Source organism: Triturus cristatus, chromosome 8 (genome assembly GCF_964204655.1).
Source record: "Triturus cristatus chromosome 8, aTriCri1.1, whole genome shotgun sequence".
Classification (NCBI taxonomy): Eukaryota; Metazoa; Chordata; class Amphibia; order Caudata; family Salamandridae; genus Triturus; species Triturus cristatus.
Genome location: NC_140591.1, coordinates 1552003929 through 1552022651, shown reverse-complemented (window position 1 = coordinate 1552022651; position 18723 = coordinate 1552003929). Strand labels below are relative to the sequence as shown.

Here is an 18723-nt window from a genome sequence, read left to right as displayed (position 1 = left end):
CAGCAACAACAGCAGAATCCCCTCTATAGGTCCTATAGAGGGAGACAAAGGGGTCGGAGAGGTTCTGGACGCAACCCCTCTTCTTCTTCCTCCTCCTCTGCTCCCAATGAGGCTTCAGGGAAGCAGCCCTAGATCCCCCATCCTGGATCATGTAAGACCTGTGGGGGGGTTGGGTGTCCCACTTTCTGCGGGGTTGGAAATCTGTTACAACAGACCTTTGGGTTTTGAACCTCGTGGAGACTGGGTACGCCCTTCCCTTTCGGGAGTTTCCTCCCCCTTACCCTCCTTGCCAAGGTTACTGCTCAGAGGACCATCTGCTTCTTCTGCAGACGGGGGTTCTGGCTTTGCTTCAAAAAGGGGCGATAGAGGTGGTTCCAGAGCAGGAAAGGGGTCAGGGATGCTACTCCCGGTACTTCCTGATTCCCAAAAAGGACGGCAGATTACGTCCAATACTGGACCTCAGAATCTTGAACTTTTACCTGAAACAGGAGAAATTCAAGATGCTGACCCTTGCGCAGGTTCTTCAAGCGTTGCAGCAAGGAGACTGGATGGTGTCGCTCGACTTGAACGCGTACTTCCGTGTCCCAATCCTGAAGTCGCACAGGAAGTATCTCCGTTTTACGGTTGGGTCGCAACACTACCAGTTTGCGGTCCTCCCGTTTGGTCTTACAACCGCACCTTGAGTCTTCACAAAGGTGATGGCAGTGGTGGCTGCTCATCTCAGGAGGTCGGGGATTCCAGTTTTCCCCTACCTGGACGACTGGATTCTGAAGGCAGAGTCCCCAGAGATGGTGCAACGTCATCTGCAGGTAACATTTCAGCTGTTATTCGACTTGGGTTTTTCGATCAATGTGCCCAAATCTCACCTGGTACCCTCTCAACGCAACCTGTTTATAGGGGTGGTACTGGACACTACTGTGTGTCGAGCATTTCCTCCTCCTCAAAGAATTCTCGACATTCAGGAGATGGTCCCTTTATTCCACAATGGAGCGGTTGTTCCAGTTCTGAAGGTCCTTCGCCTGCTCGGTCTGTTCGCTTCCTGCATTCTGTCGGTCAGCCATGCACGCTGGCACATGAGGGCGCTCCAGTGGTGCCTCCGCAAGCAGTGGTATCAGCACAACGGAGATCTCAGGGAGTCGATCAAGATCTCCAGAGAAGCTGCAGCGGATCTTTCTTGGTGGAGCGTGGAGGGCAACCTGTCAAGGAAAACCCGTTCATCTGACTCCATCGGTGGCCACAGTGATAACGGATGCGTCCACCCTGGGGTGGGGTGCTCATCTGGGGGATCTGGAGATCAAGGGTCTTTGGTCTCCAGAGGAAAGGTTGCTTCACATCAACCTTCTGGAATTGCGTGCGATTCGTTTGGCGCTCATGGCCTTCCTCCCTTCCCTTTGCGGTCAGTCGATTCAAGTCCTGACAGACAACACTACCGCGATGTGGTATGTCAACAAGCAGGGGGGGAGTGGGGTCTCTTTGTCTATGCAGAGAGGCCTTACGTCTATGGTCCTGGGTTTAGGACCATCGGATTTGTCTGATGGCTAATCATCTGGCCGGGGTTCTGAACGTACGTGCGGACAGTCTGTCGGCAGTTCTCCGCCGATCACAAGTGGAGGCTCCATCCGGAGGTGGTTCGTCATGTCTTTCGGACGTGGGGGACACCTCGGGTGGACCTGTTTGCCACCCGCGAGAACGCTCCCTGCCCGTCATTCTGCAGTCTTCAGTATCCAATGCAAGAGGCGTTGGGGGACGCGTTTCAGTTGAGTTGCGGCTCACGACTCCTTTACGCGTTTCCTCCCATACCCTTGATTCCTCGGGTTCTGAGGAAGATTCGCCAAGACCGGGCCCAAGTTATATTGATCGCCCCGGATTGGCCAAGAAGGGTGTGGTTTACAGATCTTCTCCACCTCTCCTCGTGCCCTCCGCTCCATCTCCCTCTGAGGGCAGACCTCCTCTCGCAGTCGGAGGGGCAGGTTCTGCACCCCCACCTCCAGAGCTTACACCTTCATGCCTGGAGATTGAACGGGGCAACCTGAGTTCTTTCTCTCTCCCGCCTGATGTTGTGGATGTTATTTTATCGGCCATGCGACACTCCACCAAGTCCATTTACTCCTACAGGTGGTCGAAATTTCTTAGATGGTGTGGAGAGAGATCCATTGACCATTTAAAAGCCCATCTTTCTAATGTGCTTCAGTTTGCTCTTTCCTTGGCTCAGCAGGGCTGTGCTGTGGCCACGGTCAAGGGCTATCTTTCGGCCTTATCAGCTTTGCTATGCCTTCCTGATCAACCGTCTCCATTTAAATCTCCGGTTGTACTGAGGCTTATCAAGGGCATTACAAATAGGTTTCCTCCCACTCCCTTTCTAATGCCACAATGGGACCTTAATCTTGTCTTAACTTTTCTGATGGGGTCCCCGTTTGAGCCTCTTCATAGCTGTCCTTTGAGGCTGTTGTCCTTTAAGGTGGTCTTTCTTGTGGCCATAACCTCGGCAAGGAGGGTGAGTGAGCTTCAAGCTCTTAGTTCTAAACCCCCTTTTTTAACATTGCATGCTGAAAGGATGGTTCTCAGGACCAGGCTGCTCTTCTACCTAAAGTAGTTACTCCTTTTCATTCGGGGCAGTCTATTACTCTGCCTGTTTTTTATCCACCTCCTCATCCCTCCAAAGAGGAGGAAAGACTCCATCGCCTGGATCCAAAGAGGGCTGTGAGTTTTTATTTGGACAGAACGAAAGACTTTCGTCTGGACGATCAGCTCTTCGTGGGCTGTGTTGGTCATTCGAAAGGAAGAGCGGTGCACAAGCGCACTTTATCGAGATGGATTATCCTTGCCATCAAGATCTGCTACGCCCTGGCTGGTAAGACTCCTTCTGAGGGTATTAGAGCTCATTCGACTAGAGCAAAATCGTCTACATCTGCTTTGGCCAGGAGTGTTCCTATAGCAGATATTTGTAAAGCCGCGACTTGGGGCTCCCTCCATACTTTCGCAAAGCATTATTGCTTGGACTCTGAGATGTGGAGGGAGGGCCACTTTGCGCGCTCTGTCTTGCAAGACTTTCTGGTATAGGAAGGTGGACACCCTCCTCCGGGAGTGGGGACTGCTGTGGGAATCTATTCACAAGGTGAGGAATCCACTGGCAGATGTATCCATCAGAAGAACAAGTTACTTACCTTCGGTAACGCTTTTTCTGTTGGATACAGTATCTGCCTGTGGATTCCTCACTGGCCCACCCGCCTCCCCGTTGTCCACCTTTGTATACCCTAAAAGTCGTCTTTCTTGAGATGTTATACTTTCTTGTATATTGGTAGGAAATGCTTGTTTTATTTAGCTTTCCTTTTCTTTATATACTATGTATTTTTTATTGTATATTGTATACTGTGTATACTTTGAGTCGGTCGTTGGTCCACCTGTGCGCCTCGGAGGCACGGAAAAAATGGGTGGAACTGACGTCATCACACCGACGTGGCTCTCTTATGGCTCCGGTGACGTCATACGGAGTCGCGAGCGGAGACGATGCATTATGACGTAGTCTACGTTCGCGTAGAGAGCTGGGGAGAAAAGTTCAGTGGAATGCTGGCGCAGGGGATAGTCACAAGGTGAGGAATCCACAGGCAGATACTGTATCCACCAGAAAAAGCGTTACTGAAGGTAAGTAACTTGTTCGTCCGGTGTTTCAGGCCCACCAAACGCCAGTGGGCAGCAGTTTTCACCATCACCTCCCCCACTGGCACACCATCACTTCGGACAGGTGGGTTATACAGATAGTCTGAAGGGGCTACTCCCTCCCCTTCGTAACTACCCTTCCAGCCTTGTCACTTCAGTACCACCGCATGTCGGGAAGATCACTTGGCACTTCTCCTGCAGGAAGTCGCGGCCCTCTTGGCCAAGGGGGACATCGAGCGTGTTCCAACGCCAGAAGTGGATCGTGGTTGTTACTCCCACTACTTCTTGGTTCCAAAGAAGGACAAGGGCCTGTGTCCTATCTTAGACCTTCGGAACGTCAATCGCTTCCTCCGGAAGGAGAAGTTCAAGATGCTCACACTTGCACAGTTCTTGTCTGCCCTAGACTCGAAAGTCTGGATGGTAGCGTTGGACTTGCAGGACGCTTATTTTCATATCCCCAGCCTGCAGGCCCACCGATGTTAGCTGTGGCTCACGGTAGGCCACCAGCACTTTTAGTTCACCGTGCTCCCTTTTGGCCTTTCCAGCGCGTGTTTGTCGCAGCTCATCTCCGCAAATCAGGGGTTTGTCTTCTCCTACCTCGACGACTGGTTGTTATAGGCGGGCTCGTCCCAGGCGGTCATCTCCCACCTCCAGACTACGGCCCGCCGACCTGCATTTGCTGGGGTTCTCAATCAACGTGCCGAAGTACCTGACTCCCTGTCAGAAGCTTCTTTATCGGAGCCGTCTGGAGACGGCGCAGTTTCAGGTTTATCCTCCCGAACCGCGAGTCCAGGACATTTGGGCTAGGATTCCGATCTTTCGGCCTTGTCCTGGGTTTCAGTCAGGATGACCTTGAGCCTGCTGGGCCTCATGGCCTTCTCCATCCTGCTGACCAATCATGCCAGATGGCATATGTGAGCTCTGCAGTGGGACCTGAATTTCCAGTGGGCGCAGCATCAAGGGGACCTGTCAGAGTACGTCCAGATCTCGGAGGGCACTACATGACAGTTGCAGTAGTGGCGCATGAACCAGCATTGGGTCAGCGGCAGATCACTCTCCCGCCCCCAACCGGATCACACAGTGGTGACGGATGCGTCACACCTGGGATGGGGCGGCCACATGGGAGAGGCGGAGATCGAAGGCCTCTGGTCACCGGCGGATTCTAAGCTCCACATCAGCCTTCTGGAACTTCGGGCGATCCGTCTTGCACTGAAGGCATTCCTTCCCTCTGTCAAGGTGAGAGTAGTGCAGGTGTTAAGACAGTACCACTGCCATGTGGTACTGCAACAAGCAAGGCGGGGTGGGGTTGTGGACCCTATGTCAGGAGGCTCTGCATCTCTGGACATGGCTGGAACGTCAAGGCATCTCCTTGAAGGTTCAACACCTGGCAGGTTCTTTGAATGCCAGGGCGGACGAACTCAGCCGCTGGTGCCTGATGGATTACGAATGGAGTCTTCACTCGGACGTGGCACAAGGTCTCTTTCGGCAGTGTGGAGAACCTTGGTATGATCTATTCGCCACCGAAGAGAACCTGCAATGTCAGCACTTCTGTGCATTGGAGTTTCCAAGGCGGCACCTGCTCGGCGGCGCTTTTCGTCGCGAGTGGAGCTGCGGTCTATTGTACACCTTTCCCCCTATACCATTTCTACCCAGAGTGCTGAAGATCAGGTGCGACCGGGCCCAAGTCATCCTTGTGGCTCCAGACTGGGCTCGAAGAGTATGGTATCCCGAGCTACTCAGTATGAGCGTGGATCCCCCGATCCGACTTCCTCTTCAGGAGGATCATCTGTCGCAGCAACAGGGGACAGTCGTCCACCCGAACCTGTCTAGCCTCCACCTCCTTGCGTGGACACTGAGCGGCGGCAGTTGATGTCTTTTGACCGGTTTCCTGAAGTTTGTGACATAATCTTGGCAGCCAGGTGTCCCTCCACTGACGGTGTACGCCTGCAGGTGGAATAAGTTTGTGGCATGGTGCACAGCAAAGGCTGTGGATCTCCTTTCTATCCCTCTTTCAGGGGTCCTTCTATTCCTTCTTTCTGTGGCCCAGCAGGGCTTTGCTCTGGACACAATCAAGAGCTATCTCTCGGCAATTTCAGCCTTTTTACGGCTTCCAGATCTGCCTTCACTTTTCAAGTCCCCTGTGTTGTAAATAGATTCTTAAAAGGCATTACTCATCTTTTCCCTCCTGTTCCTTTCATAGCGCCTCAGTGGGACTTAAACCTGGTTCTGATGTATCTGATGTGTGCTCGTTTTGAGCCACTTCACAACTGTCCTCTTCGTCTTCTCACTTTAAAGACAGCTTTCCTGGTGGCCATCACTTCTACCAGAAGAGTGAGTGAGCTCCAGGCTCTTTCTTCTAAACCTCCTTTTCACTCTGTCCATCCAGACAAAGTGGTTCTAAGGACTCGTCCATCTTTTCTGCCGAAGGTTGTCACTGCCTTTCACATCGGGCAGACCATCACTTTGCCCACCTTCTTTCTGTCTCCGCATCCCTCGAAAGAGGAGAAGAGAGGCTCCACCTTCTGGACCCAAAACGTGCGCTCTCATTCTACCTAAACTGCACACAACCGTTCCAGGTGGATGACCAGCTCTTTGTTGGCTACGTGGGCGTCAAAAAAGGTAGGGCCGTGCACAAGTTGACCATCTCTTGGTGGGTCGTTCTGTGCATAAAGGCTTGTTATTCTTAGTCTAAAAAGGACCCTCCGTTGGGGCTGCGCGCCCATTCTACCAGGGCGACGGCGCCACTACTGCTTTGGGACGGGGAGTTCCCTTGCATGACATCTGTCAGGCAGCTACTTGGGCCTCGCTGCACACATTTACCAAGCACTACTGCCTGGACAGCCAAGTCCGGAGAGACTGCTTCCTTGGCCGTTCTGTTCTCCAGGACTTTCTGGTGTGATCTTGGTTCGCAGTCCCACCACCGCGGCTGGTATTGCTGGGGTATCTATTGTAAGGTAAGGAATCTATCACTACGTGTTTCTTTCAGATGCACAAGCTACTTACCTTCAGCAACAATATATCTGTAAGAAACATTAGTAGTGATAGATTCCTTAGACCCCCACCCATCCTCCTCGTTCTATGAACTGATTTCTAGGGTTACGGTCGTCCCTTTCAGGGCCTTAGTTTCATGGCACCAGTGGTCAGTTTCTTGCATGGCTCTGCGTTCCTGGCGTGGAAAATCGTGTACAGAACGGACGTCATCCCGCGTGGGTGCGTCTAAGTAGCTGCAGCGACGTCATCCCAGCACCAACAACGCCCACGGAGCCGCACGACAACGCCTACCGATGCGCAGGGGTACTGCTAACGAAAACTTTCCGGATCCGGTCTGATGCCTGGGGGTAATCCTAAGGTAAGGAATCTATCACTACTAATGTTTCTTACAGATATATCGTTAACAAAGGTAAGTAACTTCTGCCACAGGCTCAGAGCAAAACAACAATCTTACAACCTCTTACCCACATGAAGTGGTGTGCTACCTCTGTGAAGTGCTTCAGTGCCCTACATTGCCTTAGTAAGTGCTATACAGATGCTTTTAATACTACATGTGGCATGGCATATCAAGGAGTTTTACACCCTGCCAGTTGTTGCAACTGTAATTTTTTACTTCGCAATTTACATTTTGTGTGCATGGGATAATGACGTAAACCTGTTCCCACTTGTGCATATTACAGGTATACATTACAATGCAATCCAGAGGTGTTGGCTGTGCTGATGCTTGTTTGATCTGATATCAACATGGCTGCCTCATTAAGGTTTTATATTTGCTTCGAAGACTTATATTGTGTGAAGTTTTTTCCCCCTCTCTTTTAATCTATTTCAGGAGTAATCTCCAATTACCCACAAGTTGTCTTTATTTCAATGTAATCTGTTCTAGGAGTCATGCATCTGGATAAGGTTCCTTGCTGGCGAGTGACATGTTACATAACTGTAGGAGTAAGAATTCCTTTGTCAGGATTGCAAGACAGAAGAACAGCACGGCCGATCAAGGTCCAGCTCAACCAAAACACTTGTATTGTTAACAATCAACCGATTGGTGCAAAAACACTTCCTGCATCCGTCGTCCAAAAATGCAAAGTAAATCAAACGTCAAATCCAAAGGTGGAATGTGCATTCATTAAAATTGAACACGAGATTAAGTAGTCCAGAGCACGTAATATTTTTCTCTTTATTTCGATACTTTGAACACGAACATCACACAGCCAACGCGTTTCGTTCCAAGCAGGAACTTCGTCAGGGCTTATTAGAAGGCAAGCAAAATATCCAAAAAGGGTTTATAAAATCCTTTGTTTCGACTCGAACGGGGGGGTGTGAGAAGTTGGCCTGATGTATGATGTCACTAGTTCTAGTGTACACCTTATATCAGTCCAAACAACCCTTATGGTGATTGGTTGTAAAGTCAACCTTATAGACCAGCTATCCTAGTGGTAGCATGGACAAGAGCAGTCTTAGGCTAAACTCTGAATGGCATGTGAAGCCAGCTGTGATACCATATATAATCCCTTGAATACCAAATGAAAGGACACCACAACAGATATATATATATAAAACAAAGTGTATTTATTCTAGTCAAACCCTCAGCACTCTTTGAGATTCGAGGTAAGTACAACAGTCTTATTCAAGCATACATTAAGTCACACAGGTAAGTAATACAGTTAGGCCCTAGGGGCCACGCAAACCATATACTAAAGAAGTGGTATAAGGACCACTGTCACGGAAATAGAATAGGCCTAGGGAATCGCTGGGGCTACACTACACTACCAACAGTTAGGAAGTGGGAGGCCCACGGGATTCAGGTGCAGAGTGGAAACACTCACGCGTAATGCGTATAATCGATAGAAATAGTACAGTTCTGAAATAAGCAGTTTTAGGACACTTCTGGAGCAACTAGGAAGTCGAGACTCGGAAACTAGACCCTAGGATAGTCACTACCCTTGTGAGCACCGAAGTACCCAAGTTACCTATCCCACAGGCTGCGGGTGCATAGGTGTGAACTTGCGTCGGGTTTCATCGTGGACTTCTATGGATGCCTGAAGGAAAGTTGCTGACAGGCAGTCAGTGCAGAGTGTCCGGTGGATCCCAAGGCCGGGATCAAGAAGGAAGGGTACCTGCAAGCAGAAGGGACAGAGTCAAGGTCACTAGCCAGTGACCACGTGGAACCAGGAAGGAACCAGGCGATGTCGTGAAGATTGCAGGTGAAGGGTGAAGCTTGTCGCAGCAGCCACGGGTACCAGGAGACGTCGAGGACGACCAGGACCAGAAGGCGAGCTGTCCCACGAAGGCTCTTGCAGTCGGCGGCGTCGAAGTCGAACTAGGACTCACCAAGCCTTGGCAAGCGGAACCCACGAAGAATGGAGGACTTGCTTCTGGTGCAGACCAGGAAGGTCTGGGGTGCTTCTCTTTTGCAAGGAAGCGGGAGCCAGTCTGGAGGAGCCAAACCAGCAGTGAAGATTTAAAGGTGTGTCGTCACAAAGGCCGCTAGCCAACGGGTAAGCAACCGGACAGACGCGGCAAGCAGGAAAATGCAGAAGGGCCCCACGCAGGACTCGTGGAGTGTGGGGGGCTGATCTTCGGTTCAGATGGTGCTTGGGGTTGGGGCTTCTCAATCTCCGGTGCACAACTTCGAGGGTACCTCAGAAGCTGCGCTGGAAGATACTCGCCACTTTTCCCAGGTAGCCGGTCCCATGTCTCTCGTCGCCTCCACGGATCTCAGCTCGGCTGTGGATGTGGATCAGGGTCGGAGAAGTCTGGAAGTCAAGGCTCTGGTCGGGCTCTGCAGTCGGTCCCTCGTAGAACTTCAGCAAAGGGTAAGTCTCTTGATGGTGCCTGTTTGCACAGGGTAGCCACTCCTTGGCCACAAGGGAGATTATTCAGTCTTCTTCTTTCGTCGAAGGTCCAGAGTTTCTGTTCAAGTTGCAGGTTCAGGATAATCTAATCTCCTGAGGCCCAGCTACCACTCTTATACTAATCTAGGGGGCTGGGTTGCCTGCTAGGTCACGCCTTATGGGTGGGACCTGGGAGGGGGGTGGTTACACCCCCTTCCCTTTGTCCAGTTTCGCGCCAGGACTGGGGCTGGTGTGCCCCAGCACCGGTTTGAACTGGACTATGCATGGGACACCTTGTGTGCCCCAGGCAGTGTCTCGTTTCATTCATCCCTTCCTGCCCCAATACACTAAGGCCTGTCTGGGGGTGGTGCTCGCACCTCCCAAGGCAGGAAACCTATTGTCCAAGCCTCCCGTGCCGGTATCACTCCCAGCAGCAGGAGGTCAGACTTGTGTTGTGGCAGCAGCATCCATTTTGTGATGCTGGGGCTCTGGTTAACTTTAACCGGGTAAGTAGGTTTCAACATGTCTTCTCCCTCTAGAAGGGAGGGATAATATCCTCATCCCCAGAAATGGTATGGGGGTATTATTCCAAAGTTAGACACCTTACACGACATGTTTTGATAAAGCCAAACCATAGTTACCATAACTGTTTAAGATTATAAGGCACTTTAAGAGTATATGGTAGGCTATATCATAGAACAGCTATAAGGATATGGTTCCGAAAGCTGCAGACAGGCTCAGCTCATGCTAGAGCACCCTCTCACATGTTACCGAGCACTCTGCCTCCAGGATTGTTAAGGCCTGCCATAGGAGTGGCTGATGGGTACACATGTGTCTATTTTAAGGGTAGATATAGGTATACTATATCTAAGCAAGGGGTGATTACACGACCTTGCCCCAGCTGAGTGATCAGCCAGTTGTGTTTGATTGGAAGGCCAGACCAGGGGTGGCATAATACATGCTGCAGCCCCTGGGAGGCCTAGGGTACACCTATGCCCTGGGTACCTAGGGTACACTGTACAGGGTCCAATAAGGTGATCCTTACCAATTGTGTATGTACCTAGGGTACATGGAGTCCATTTTAAAGAGAGAGCAGACAGCCTGAGACCCTGAATGGCAGGATCTCAGGCCAACTAAGTCGAAAAACCAGCTAGACACTAGGCAAAAAGTTGGGGGTAACCATAGTCAGATATCCACCTTCCTACAGGGGGCAATAGGAAGAAAATGATGTTCCTATACCTTGCATATTGTATGTATATAGATATATATACAAAAACGGGACCCTCATAGTCCCAATGGCGATGCACATAAGGAAATAGTAATAAGATGAGCAGAGGATGATGAATATTATCCTTCACGGGTAGCGTCCGTTCTTAGCATGGTAGCTATGGTGTATCAACCCTGATGCACCATAGCTACCATGCTAGGAACGGACGCTACCCGTGAAGGATAATATTCATCATCCTCTGCTCATCTTATTACTATTTCCTTATGTGCATCGCCATTGGGACTATATGAGGGTCCCGTTTTTGTATATATTCCTTTGTCAGGATGTCCATCCCTGATTGATGAGCATGTGTCATCCCCTCATTGAAGATTTTCTGCATAGTGAGATTAAAATAGAAGGTTAAATGTTACGGTTCATTTTGAGTTTCCTATACAGAAATGGGCTCAGTTGGCCTTCGCAAAGAAGGATAAAGGGACCATCAACATTTCTCTTGTGCAGCTATTTTGAACCTCTTTTCCATTCTCATTTACTGGAACTGACTTGAGAAGCGGCATCAAAACAATTTTAATTCAAGTATTCTTTATGGGAATAGTAAAATGAGCATATTTCTAATACTCGATGTGGTGACTTAAAAACCTGTAAGGTTATGAATATTTCTCCAGCAAGTAACTTTTAGTTTTGATTCAAACCCATCAATGTTCAGTTATCATGATTAAATAAATACATCCAGGATAAAGGAATAGCATTACTGGCAAAGCATTTTATCATGGTCAACCCAACCTGCAAGAACTGAGAGAATGTATGTTGGCATTGTATCTCACTGTGCATGTTTGTTAGTCTGACCACACTGGAGGAATTTTTATGCTTGTTTGTTTTTTGCAGACTTTCTGAATCCTCGTTTAAAGTACATGTGGAGAAATTAAGCCTGATGGAAAGGAAAGCAGACGAACTTCAGTGTTATCAGATGCCTTTGGAAATTGTGCTGAGGCACAGTACATTTGACACCACTCAACCATGTCCACTCATAGCTCCCAATCTGGGAGTAGCTGCAATTCACGATTATGCTGAGTGGGTGAGAGACCAGTGTACATCAAATGAAGTGGAAAGTAAGTAACCTAATTTATGGTTCAAGTGATCAGGTTTACGTTTGAAAAGTACAGTCCGTTATATTTTGATATCTTTGAAATAAATGAATAGATTTGTATGCTTGCTTTTTTCAGCTACCTTGTGGCTGTGTCGGCAGCAAGTCTTTAAAAAAAAGCCTCAAAGGAATTTTTTTCAAATTAAGACCATGATGAAGCCAGTGGAAATCATATCAGTCTTTATAAATCAATCTATTGGATTTTTCTGATGGATAATTCTAAGTGCAGAATATGGCACCAGATTGGATTTGGTAACTTTGTACTAGCTCTCATGTGCTGGAAAGTGGCACTGGCTCCAGCTAGTCATCCATTGCGGTGTGGATGTGAGGTCACTGTAGCCATTAAGAGCTACCCAAGTGACCTGACTTTAGTTCCTTTTTTTCTGAACCCTTTGTGGATCTTTAGGTGCTCCTCGTAAATATTTTAACAAACTGTCTTAGTTTTGCGGTGCTTATGGTTGTCTCTCTCAGAAAAATCAAGTTTTAAGCCTTACCTATCTTGTCATAGATGTTCATTTCAGTTCCCCACAAAGACTGTCTGTGGTTCTTGTGCTGGATCATGACTCCAAGTAGAGTGACCAGGTGATAAATGAGCTGGAGGCAAAACCTTTTATGGCGAGTATGATGAGCGATGGGCTGTGCCTGCAACCATGCTCCATGTCAGTCTACTTCCTTGCAAACTTAAATTGGAGAGAAGGAAATTTAACAGTCTGCAGAATAATTTTTCTCCCAAGGATTGCTCCTGCTCAAGGTGTAGGTCTCCCCTATTCTCCACCTCGATTTTGAGCTCTTCGAGCAGATTTCTTTGAGCAGGAGCTGGTGAATATCAATCCGGTGAAAGAGCCCCTGCCAACTTCGGCCTTGGCCCAGCAGAGATTCAGTTCCGGCTTCTCTCCAGCACAGTTTCTAGTTCTGATGCTTATACAAATTTTTCGACACTGCTCTGTTTCATTCCACACCTTCTGACGTGCCTGCGGGCTTCATGGAACAGATCTGAAATAGATGTCTAGCTGCAGATTCCTTAACTTAGAATATCCCCAGGCGTCAGACTGGATCCGGAAAGCTTTTCCTGCAACGGGGCAGTGTGCAATGCCTTGTGAAGCCTGTGCGCGTTAGATGTCTGGCACTGACTCGCACCTCATTTGTTTGTGGTGCCTGGCGTACACCACGACTCCAAGGACTGTGACACATGTCAACGAATGACGCCAAAGTCCTTGAGGGAGCAGCGCATGAAATTGCTGGCCGCACGGCTGTCTGGTCCAGCTCCCTCCCGTCTCCTCTCTTCTCGGGATCGGGCTCCTTCCCGAGGTCGCTCCTGCGACCGCAGTGTGACACCAGGTAAGCGTAAGCACAGGCGTCTCTTACGGAGATCTTCTTCCACCCCTGCCGCTACCTGATATTCTTCTCGTAATGAGCCGGTTAAAGGTGTACGGCATCCTCCGTATCCACCCTTTCCGGGTGTTAGCGCAACACGTTCCCAAATGGAGGCCTATTCTAAGGCACTCCAGGCTTGTTTTCAGTCGCCCCCTCTCCCTGGTAAGTCTTCGGGCCCCACAGACGTAGCAGGCACTGTGGGCGGGTCATTGTCTGCAGACATTTCACTGGCACCGGCTGTGTGCATCAACTCCAAATCCGGAGCAGATGCGACTTCGACAAGCCAGGGCCCAGAGCACGGCCTTCCCCATCGTTCAGCGCATAGCTCTGTAGGCCTCCCTGCGCCGACGTTGGAGGTAGCGCCGGCCTCTGCACTGGGTACTGCCACAGGCTCGGCGCCGGCGTGTTGTACTCTCTCCAGGGAGGTTGTCTGAGTCCTGGCGACTCCACTACGGCACCGATCGACGTCTATTCTGGCGTAGAGCTGGCTTCCCTTGGTGGATGACACCCTGACTCCTCGGGCGACTGTAATGCTCCCCTGCGGCGTCCATTAACGCGGGTGCTCCCATCTACGCCTCCTATGGATCCTGGAGCTTCCCTGGACTCCGCTGATCAAGGGGCCAAGGTGCAAGTTCCTTGTGGTGTTGCAGGGATTCTGCTTATGCACAGAACTATGCGCAGGAGACCAGGACCTCAGAGAATTGTGGTGTACCAGAAAACTTCCCTCAGAACCCAGAACCCCTTATCAGACTAGCTTAGTATCCCATTCGTTAGCCTAGATCTAGCTAGGCGGTCCCAATGCATAGACCAACCAGAACAAGCGACTTGGATATTTCTCAGGAGTGGTGGGAATCCGAAATACCTGTTCGTATCTATTTGTTAGTCCACAACAGAATAATACAGACACGGTAAAGTTTAAAGAGTTTATTTTATAAATCTCGCGTCCTAAGATGCAGTACTTTGGCTAACACTAGCAGACTAACAGTACAGATCAGAACCATAAGCATTATTACAATACCATACAAAATGAAAGGAGCAATCATACTAATAATGACAGTGGTATACAGCCAAACTCCTTTCTCTAGAATCTAATACATTATTATTATTAGACTATTAGAAGGTTTCTTAGGTTAACAGGGGGGACCCCATACCGTATAGATCAGCTTAGTAGAATCACATCAAAGGATCAGCTAGCTCTCTCATGCATCAGCTCTTCTGTTCGAATGTGTGCAAACCCAAACTGTTCTGCAATATTCAAGACTCTTGTCCTTCAGAAATTGGCAGCTGCATGTATGATATGTCTAAGAAGTGGTACGATCAATCTAATCACAACACTCTGTACCTTCTAGTGACCCAGACTCGTTCTTTGCATGATGTACAGACCAAGGGCACATTTCACGGTTAAGAATGTGAAACAACAGTTTGTTATCCTGTAAGGCAAAGTCGAGTCCGCATTTCTAAAATGAATAACACATAACAGTGTCGTGTGCAGCGCAGCAGAAACGTCAAGCTTGCTTGCTAACAATTATCTTGTTTATGCTAACTTAGTGTTGTAAATAGGGCATGGCTTAATCCATCCTACAGTGTAGCCTGGCCTTCTCCGCCTTCGCCACTCCTCCTGTCCAGTGGTAGACTTAACCTTCAACCGTCCCCTACTGACCATTTGTTATCACCTACTTGGATGGCTACTGAGTCTAGTGCTGCCTTCATGCGAGCTATTCATGGGACGGCTGCTGTGCTTGGTTTACAGCCCCCTATGGTGCCTCTATTTTCTGATCCTTTATTGGATCTGCTCCATTTGGAGCCTGTTGAAGTAGAACCTTTGCTGCCCTTCGTGGACTCTCTATTTGACACCCTGCGTGGCACTTGGTCCAGACCCTCTTTGGGTGATGTGGTTGATCGGGCTATTGCCCATAGGCACCGCACGGCACCAGGTGATCCTCTGTCTCTACACCCGCATGCTCAAGGCCTAGTTGTTCAGGCAGTTTTTGATTTGCAATCTTCACACTCTTTACCATTGATCGGCCGCAGGCTTTTCGCCTCCGCTAGCGCAGGCCTCCGGGCTTTAAATACAGTTTGGGTGTTTGCACGCGCATCTGTCGCTCTTTGGGATTCAGTTGCTCACCTTCTCCCCTCTATTCCAGAAGGGTCCCGTACGGAATTGCTCCGCATTCTTGTCCATGGAAGATGCATGGCTCAATTTTCCCTTTGGCCTTCCCTGGATGCAACTGACTCTATGGGACGGGTCCTAGCTCGCACTGTGGCTTCACGTCGCCATGCTTGGCTGCGCGACAGTCGCTTCCCTGATCATATTCGGGATGCCCTCAGGGATCTTCTGTTCAATGGAGTGGATCTTTTGGACCACCACACAGATTCGTCGGTCTCCTGTATTTTGTCCGGCCTGCGATTAATTTTGGTTGCCGTGTTCTCGACGTTATTTTCCGGGACCCGCCCTGATGCACAGGTTGGGTTTCGGGGGTGGTTACTGTTCACAACTGGTTAGCCATTTCTCAGTTTGTTCGGCGCAGCCGTTTGGCTGCTTTCTTTCTTTTCAGTCCTCTGACTGTGTGGTTAGCCCAAGAGGACACCCATACTGGTTTGCCTTACCCTATGTGGGGTATTTGATGGCATTCGGTTCTACCTTTGTCTTGGTACGCTCCTATGGAGTCTCTGAGCAGAGGTCCTGCTTGAAGTCCCTTGTCTCTTCCTACAGGATTCCTCGTATAACTTGCCTTGTTGCAAGTTGGGTTGATCTGTCTGTATGGAATGTACTCTCTTTCTGATGGATACATCTGCCAGTGGATTCCTCACCTTGTAAATATCCCCTGTGCCAGCAACATTCGAAAACTTTTGTAGCTCTCCACGCCAACGAGGACGACGTCACAGAAGCTTGGCTCTGCTGACGTCACTGGATCCATAAGAGGACCTCGTCGGCTTGATGACGTCAGTTCCCTTTTTTCCGTGCCGTGGACGCTAACTGTTTTCTGGGACTCTCCGTAACTTTGGCTAGTTACTTTCTGTTTCTGCTGGTGTTTCTCTTTCTTCTTGCTTAAAGATGTCGACAAAGAAGTCCGGATTCAAGCCGTGTAGGGAGTGCGGTAAGCACATGTCCATCACGGATCCGCACGAGGATTGTGTCTGGTGCCTGTCGTCGGATCACGACGTCGAGGGATGCTCTTGCTGTCGAAAGAGGAGTACTAAGGCCTTAAAAGAAAGAGAAGTCCGGTTGTTTATAGCAAGGATGGAAAAAAGAGAAGAGTGGTCGAAGACGCTCCAGGTCGAGGTCGGCGTGTCGAAGTCTACGTCGGGGCATGCTTCTAAGTCCAGGAAGCATAAAAAGAAGAGGCATGGTTCTCGCCACCGTTCGGATAAAGAAGTGGCTCCGAGATCGACTTCGCCTACTCAATGTCGTAAGGACTATGTTTTTCCCTCTCCTGTCTCAAATCCTGCTTCTCCTGTTTGCTTGACCTTGCCTGCGGCTTCACCGTAGCACGCTCCGGCTCCATCTCCGACACTGGCACATTCTCCGGCTCCAGTTGAAGAAGCTCCTGCTCCTGATGAGTCTTCGACTCCGCTGGCTCCACCGTCGGCACCGATTGGCCCGAGTTCGGTTATGTCTCAATCTGAGTCTTATCCCCCCTTTCCAGGCCCGGGACAAGACCCATCGCATTATTTTAATGCAATGTATGGAGTCTTCACTAGAGCGATGTACCCCTCTGGAGCACCTTCGGGTCCCATGGGTCCAATGGCTTTTAATCTGGGGGTTCCTCAAGCCTGCGCTTAGGCTCCATTTATTCCTATTTTCCCAGCGACGCTGTCTTGGCATTTCCCGGTGCTTAGGACATCTACGCCGCTTCCATCTTCACCGGCTCCAGCTCGACCTCGTTCGACTCCGGCTGCTCCTCCGGATCAGTGTTCGACGCCGGCTCCGTCGCCATCTGAGTCGGTTGCGGCACCGCCGACGTCGGTCCTGAGGATTAGGTCCAGGCGAGAAGCTCAGAGTCCTGGAAGAACAAAGGTACCAGGTTGGAGATGCTAGAGTGTGAGCTCATGGAGTCTGATGACTTGTTTCAAGAGCTGAAGGAGACTAGTGGCCTGGATTTGTCACCAGAGTGGTAGATTACTCCTCCAGCCGATACTCCCTCTAAAAATGTGGCTCCCTACCACACGGTCATTAGAAAAGCAGCTGACCTTTTGGATCTACAGCTGCCAACTGTTGAATTCAAGCCTATCATTATCACTGAGGTTTTACATTCTCCCTCCACCGTGATAGAGCCCTTACTACCATTTAATGAGGCCATCACTGACCCGGTCATAGAGGTATGGCGAAAGCCCTTTTCTGCTCCTGCGGTCTCTAAAACTGTGGTTAGAAGGTACAGGGCGGCTCCAGGTGATCCAGTCTTTCTTACTTCCCATCTTTCTCCAGAAAGTCTGGGGGTTCAGGCTGCTTGCTCTAAGACGTCTTCAGGTGACTTTCCACAGGTCCCTAGTGACAGGGATGCTAAAAAACTCGACCAATCTGCCAAGAAATTCTTCTCGGCTAGTATGGGCTTAAAGTCGACAAATGCCACCTGTCTCTTGGGCCGTTAAATCCATGCTCTCATGGATTCCGTTAAACTGGCCCCTAAGTTATCAGAGGAGGACAGGCAGAACTTTAATGAGGTGCTGTCAGACACTCAGGCGGCTGCGCGTCAGGTTATCCAGAGTGGCCTGGACTCTGTCGCCAGAATTATGGGCTCCTCCGTTGCCGCAAGGAGAAGTGCGTGGCTGAAATCATCTGAGTTCTCCCCTGATGTGCAGGCAACGCTTCTGGACCTACCTTTTGACGATTCTGGGCTTTTTGGTAAAAAGGCTGATGCTGCATTAGAGAGATTTAAGGAAAGTAAAGCCACGGCCAAATCTCTGGGTCTGCAGACACAGCCTAGGGGTTCTTTTAGGAGATCGAGGCTTTGGAAGGTCGTCCTTTCGGACCTACAGGCAGCCCCAGCAGCAGCAACAGAACACCCTGTATAACAGCTACAGGGGCACGATCAGAGGTTGTGCTCTAGGTCGGCAGCTCTCCTCCTCCTCCGTCCCTCCCACCACTGCAAAGCAGCCCTAGATCCACCATTCTGGATCATGTTGGTCCTGTGGGGGGCCGGCTTACCCATTTTCTACAAGATTGGGAATCGGTCACTTCAGACCTCTGGGTTCTAGATCTTTTAGAAAATGGGTATACTCTTCCCTTTCGGGAATTTCCTCCAAATTACCCTCCCTGCCAAGGTGCTTGCTCGGAGGACCACCTTCTCCTCCAGGAGGAAGTCATCACGTTACTAAAAAAAGGTGCGATAGAGGTAGTTTTTTTTAAATTTTATTTATTTCTTTATTATTAAATTGCTTGAACTGACATACATCATAGTACGCCTACAACCCTGAGGCCGGCTGTTATACCACATCACGCCACAGCAGCCCGACAGCTTATCCCACATCCCGGAGGCCGGGCATCGCTGCACCCCAAGTTA

General features: G+C 49.8%; 1 protein-coding gene across 7 annotated transcripts in view; it reads left to right on the top strand.

Annotated features, from left to right (window-relative positions):
* Positions 1 to 18723, top strand: part of NUP98 (nucleoporin 98 and 96 precursor) — a 791668-nt gene that overhangs the window by 477018 nt on the left and 295927 nt on the right. For all 7 annotated transcript variants that reach the window (XM_085623457.1, XM_085623456.1, XM_085623459.1 and 4 more), the window contains one exon: positions 11590 to 11813. In XM_085623457.1, coding sequence (XP_085479583.1) covers positions 11590 to 11813 — 224 coding nt within the window. The remainder of the gene's footprint in view (positions 1 to 11589; positions 11814 to 18723) is intronic.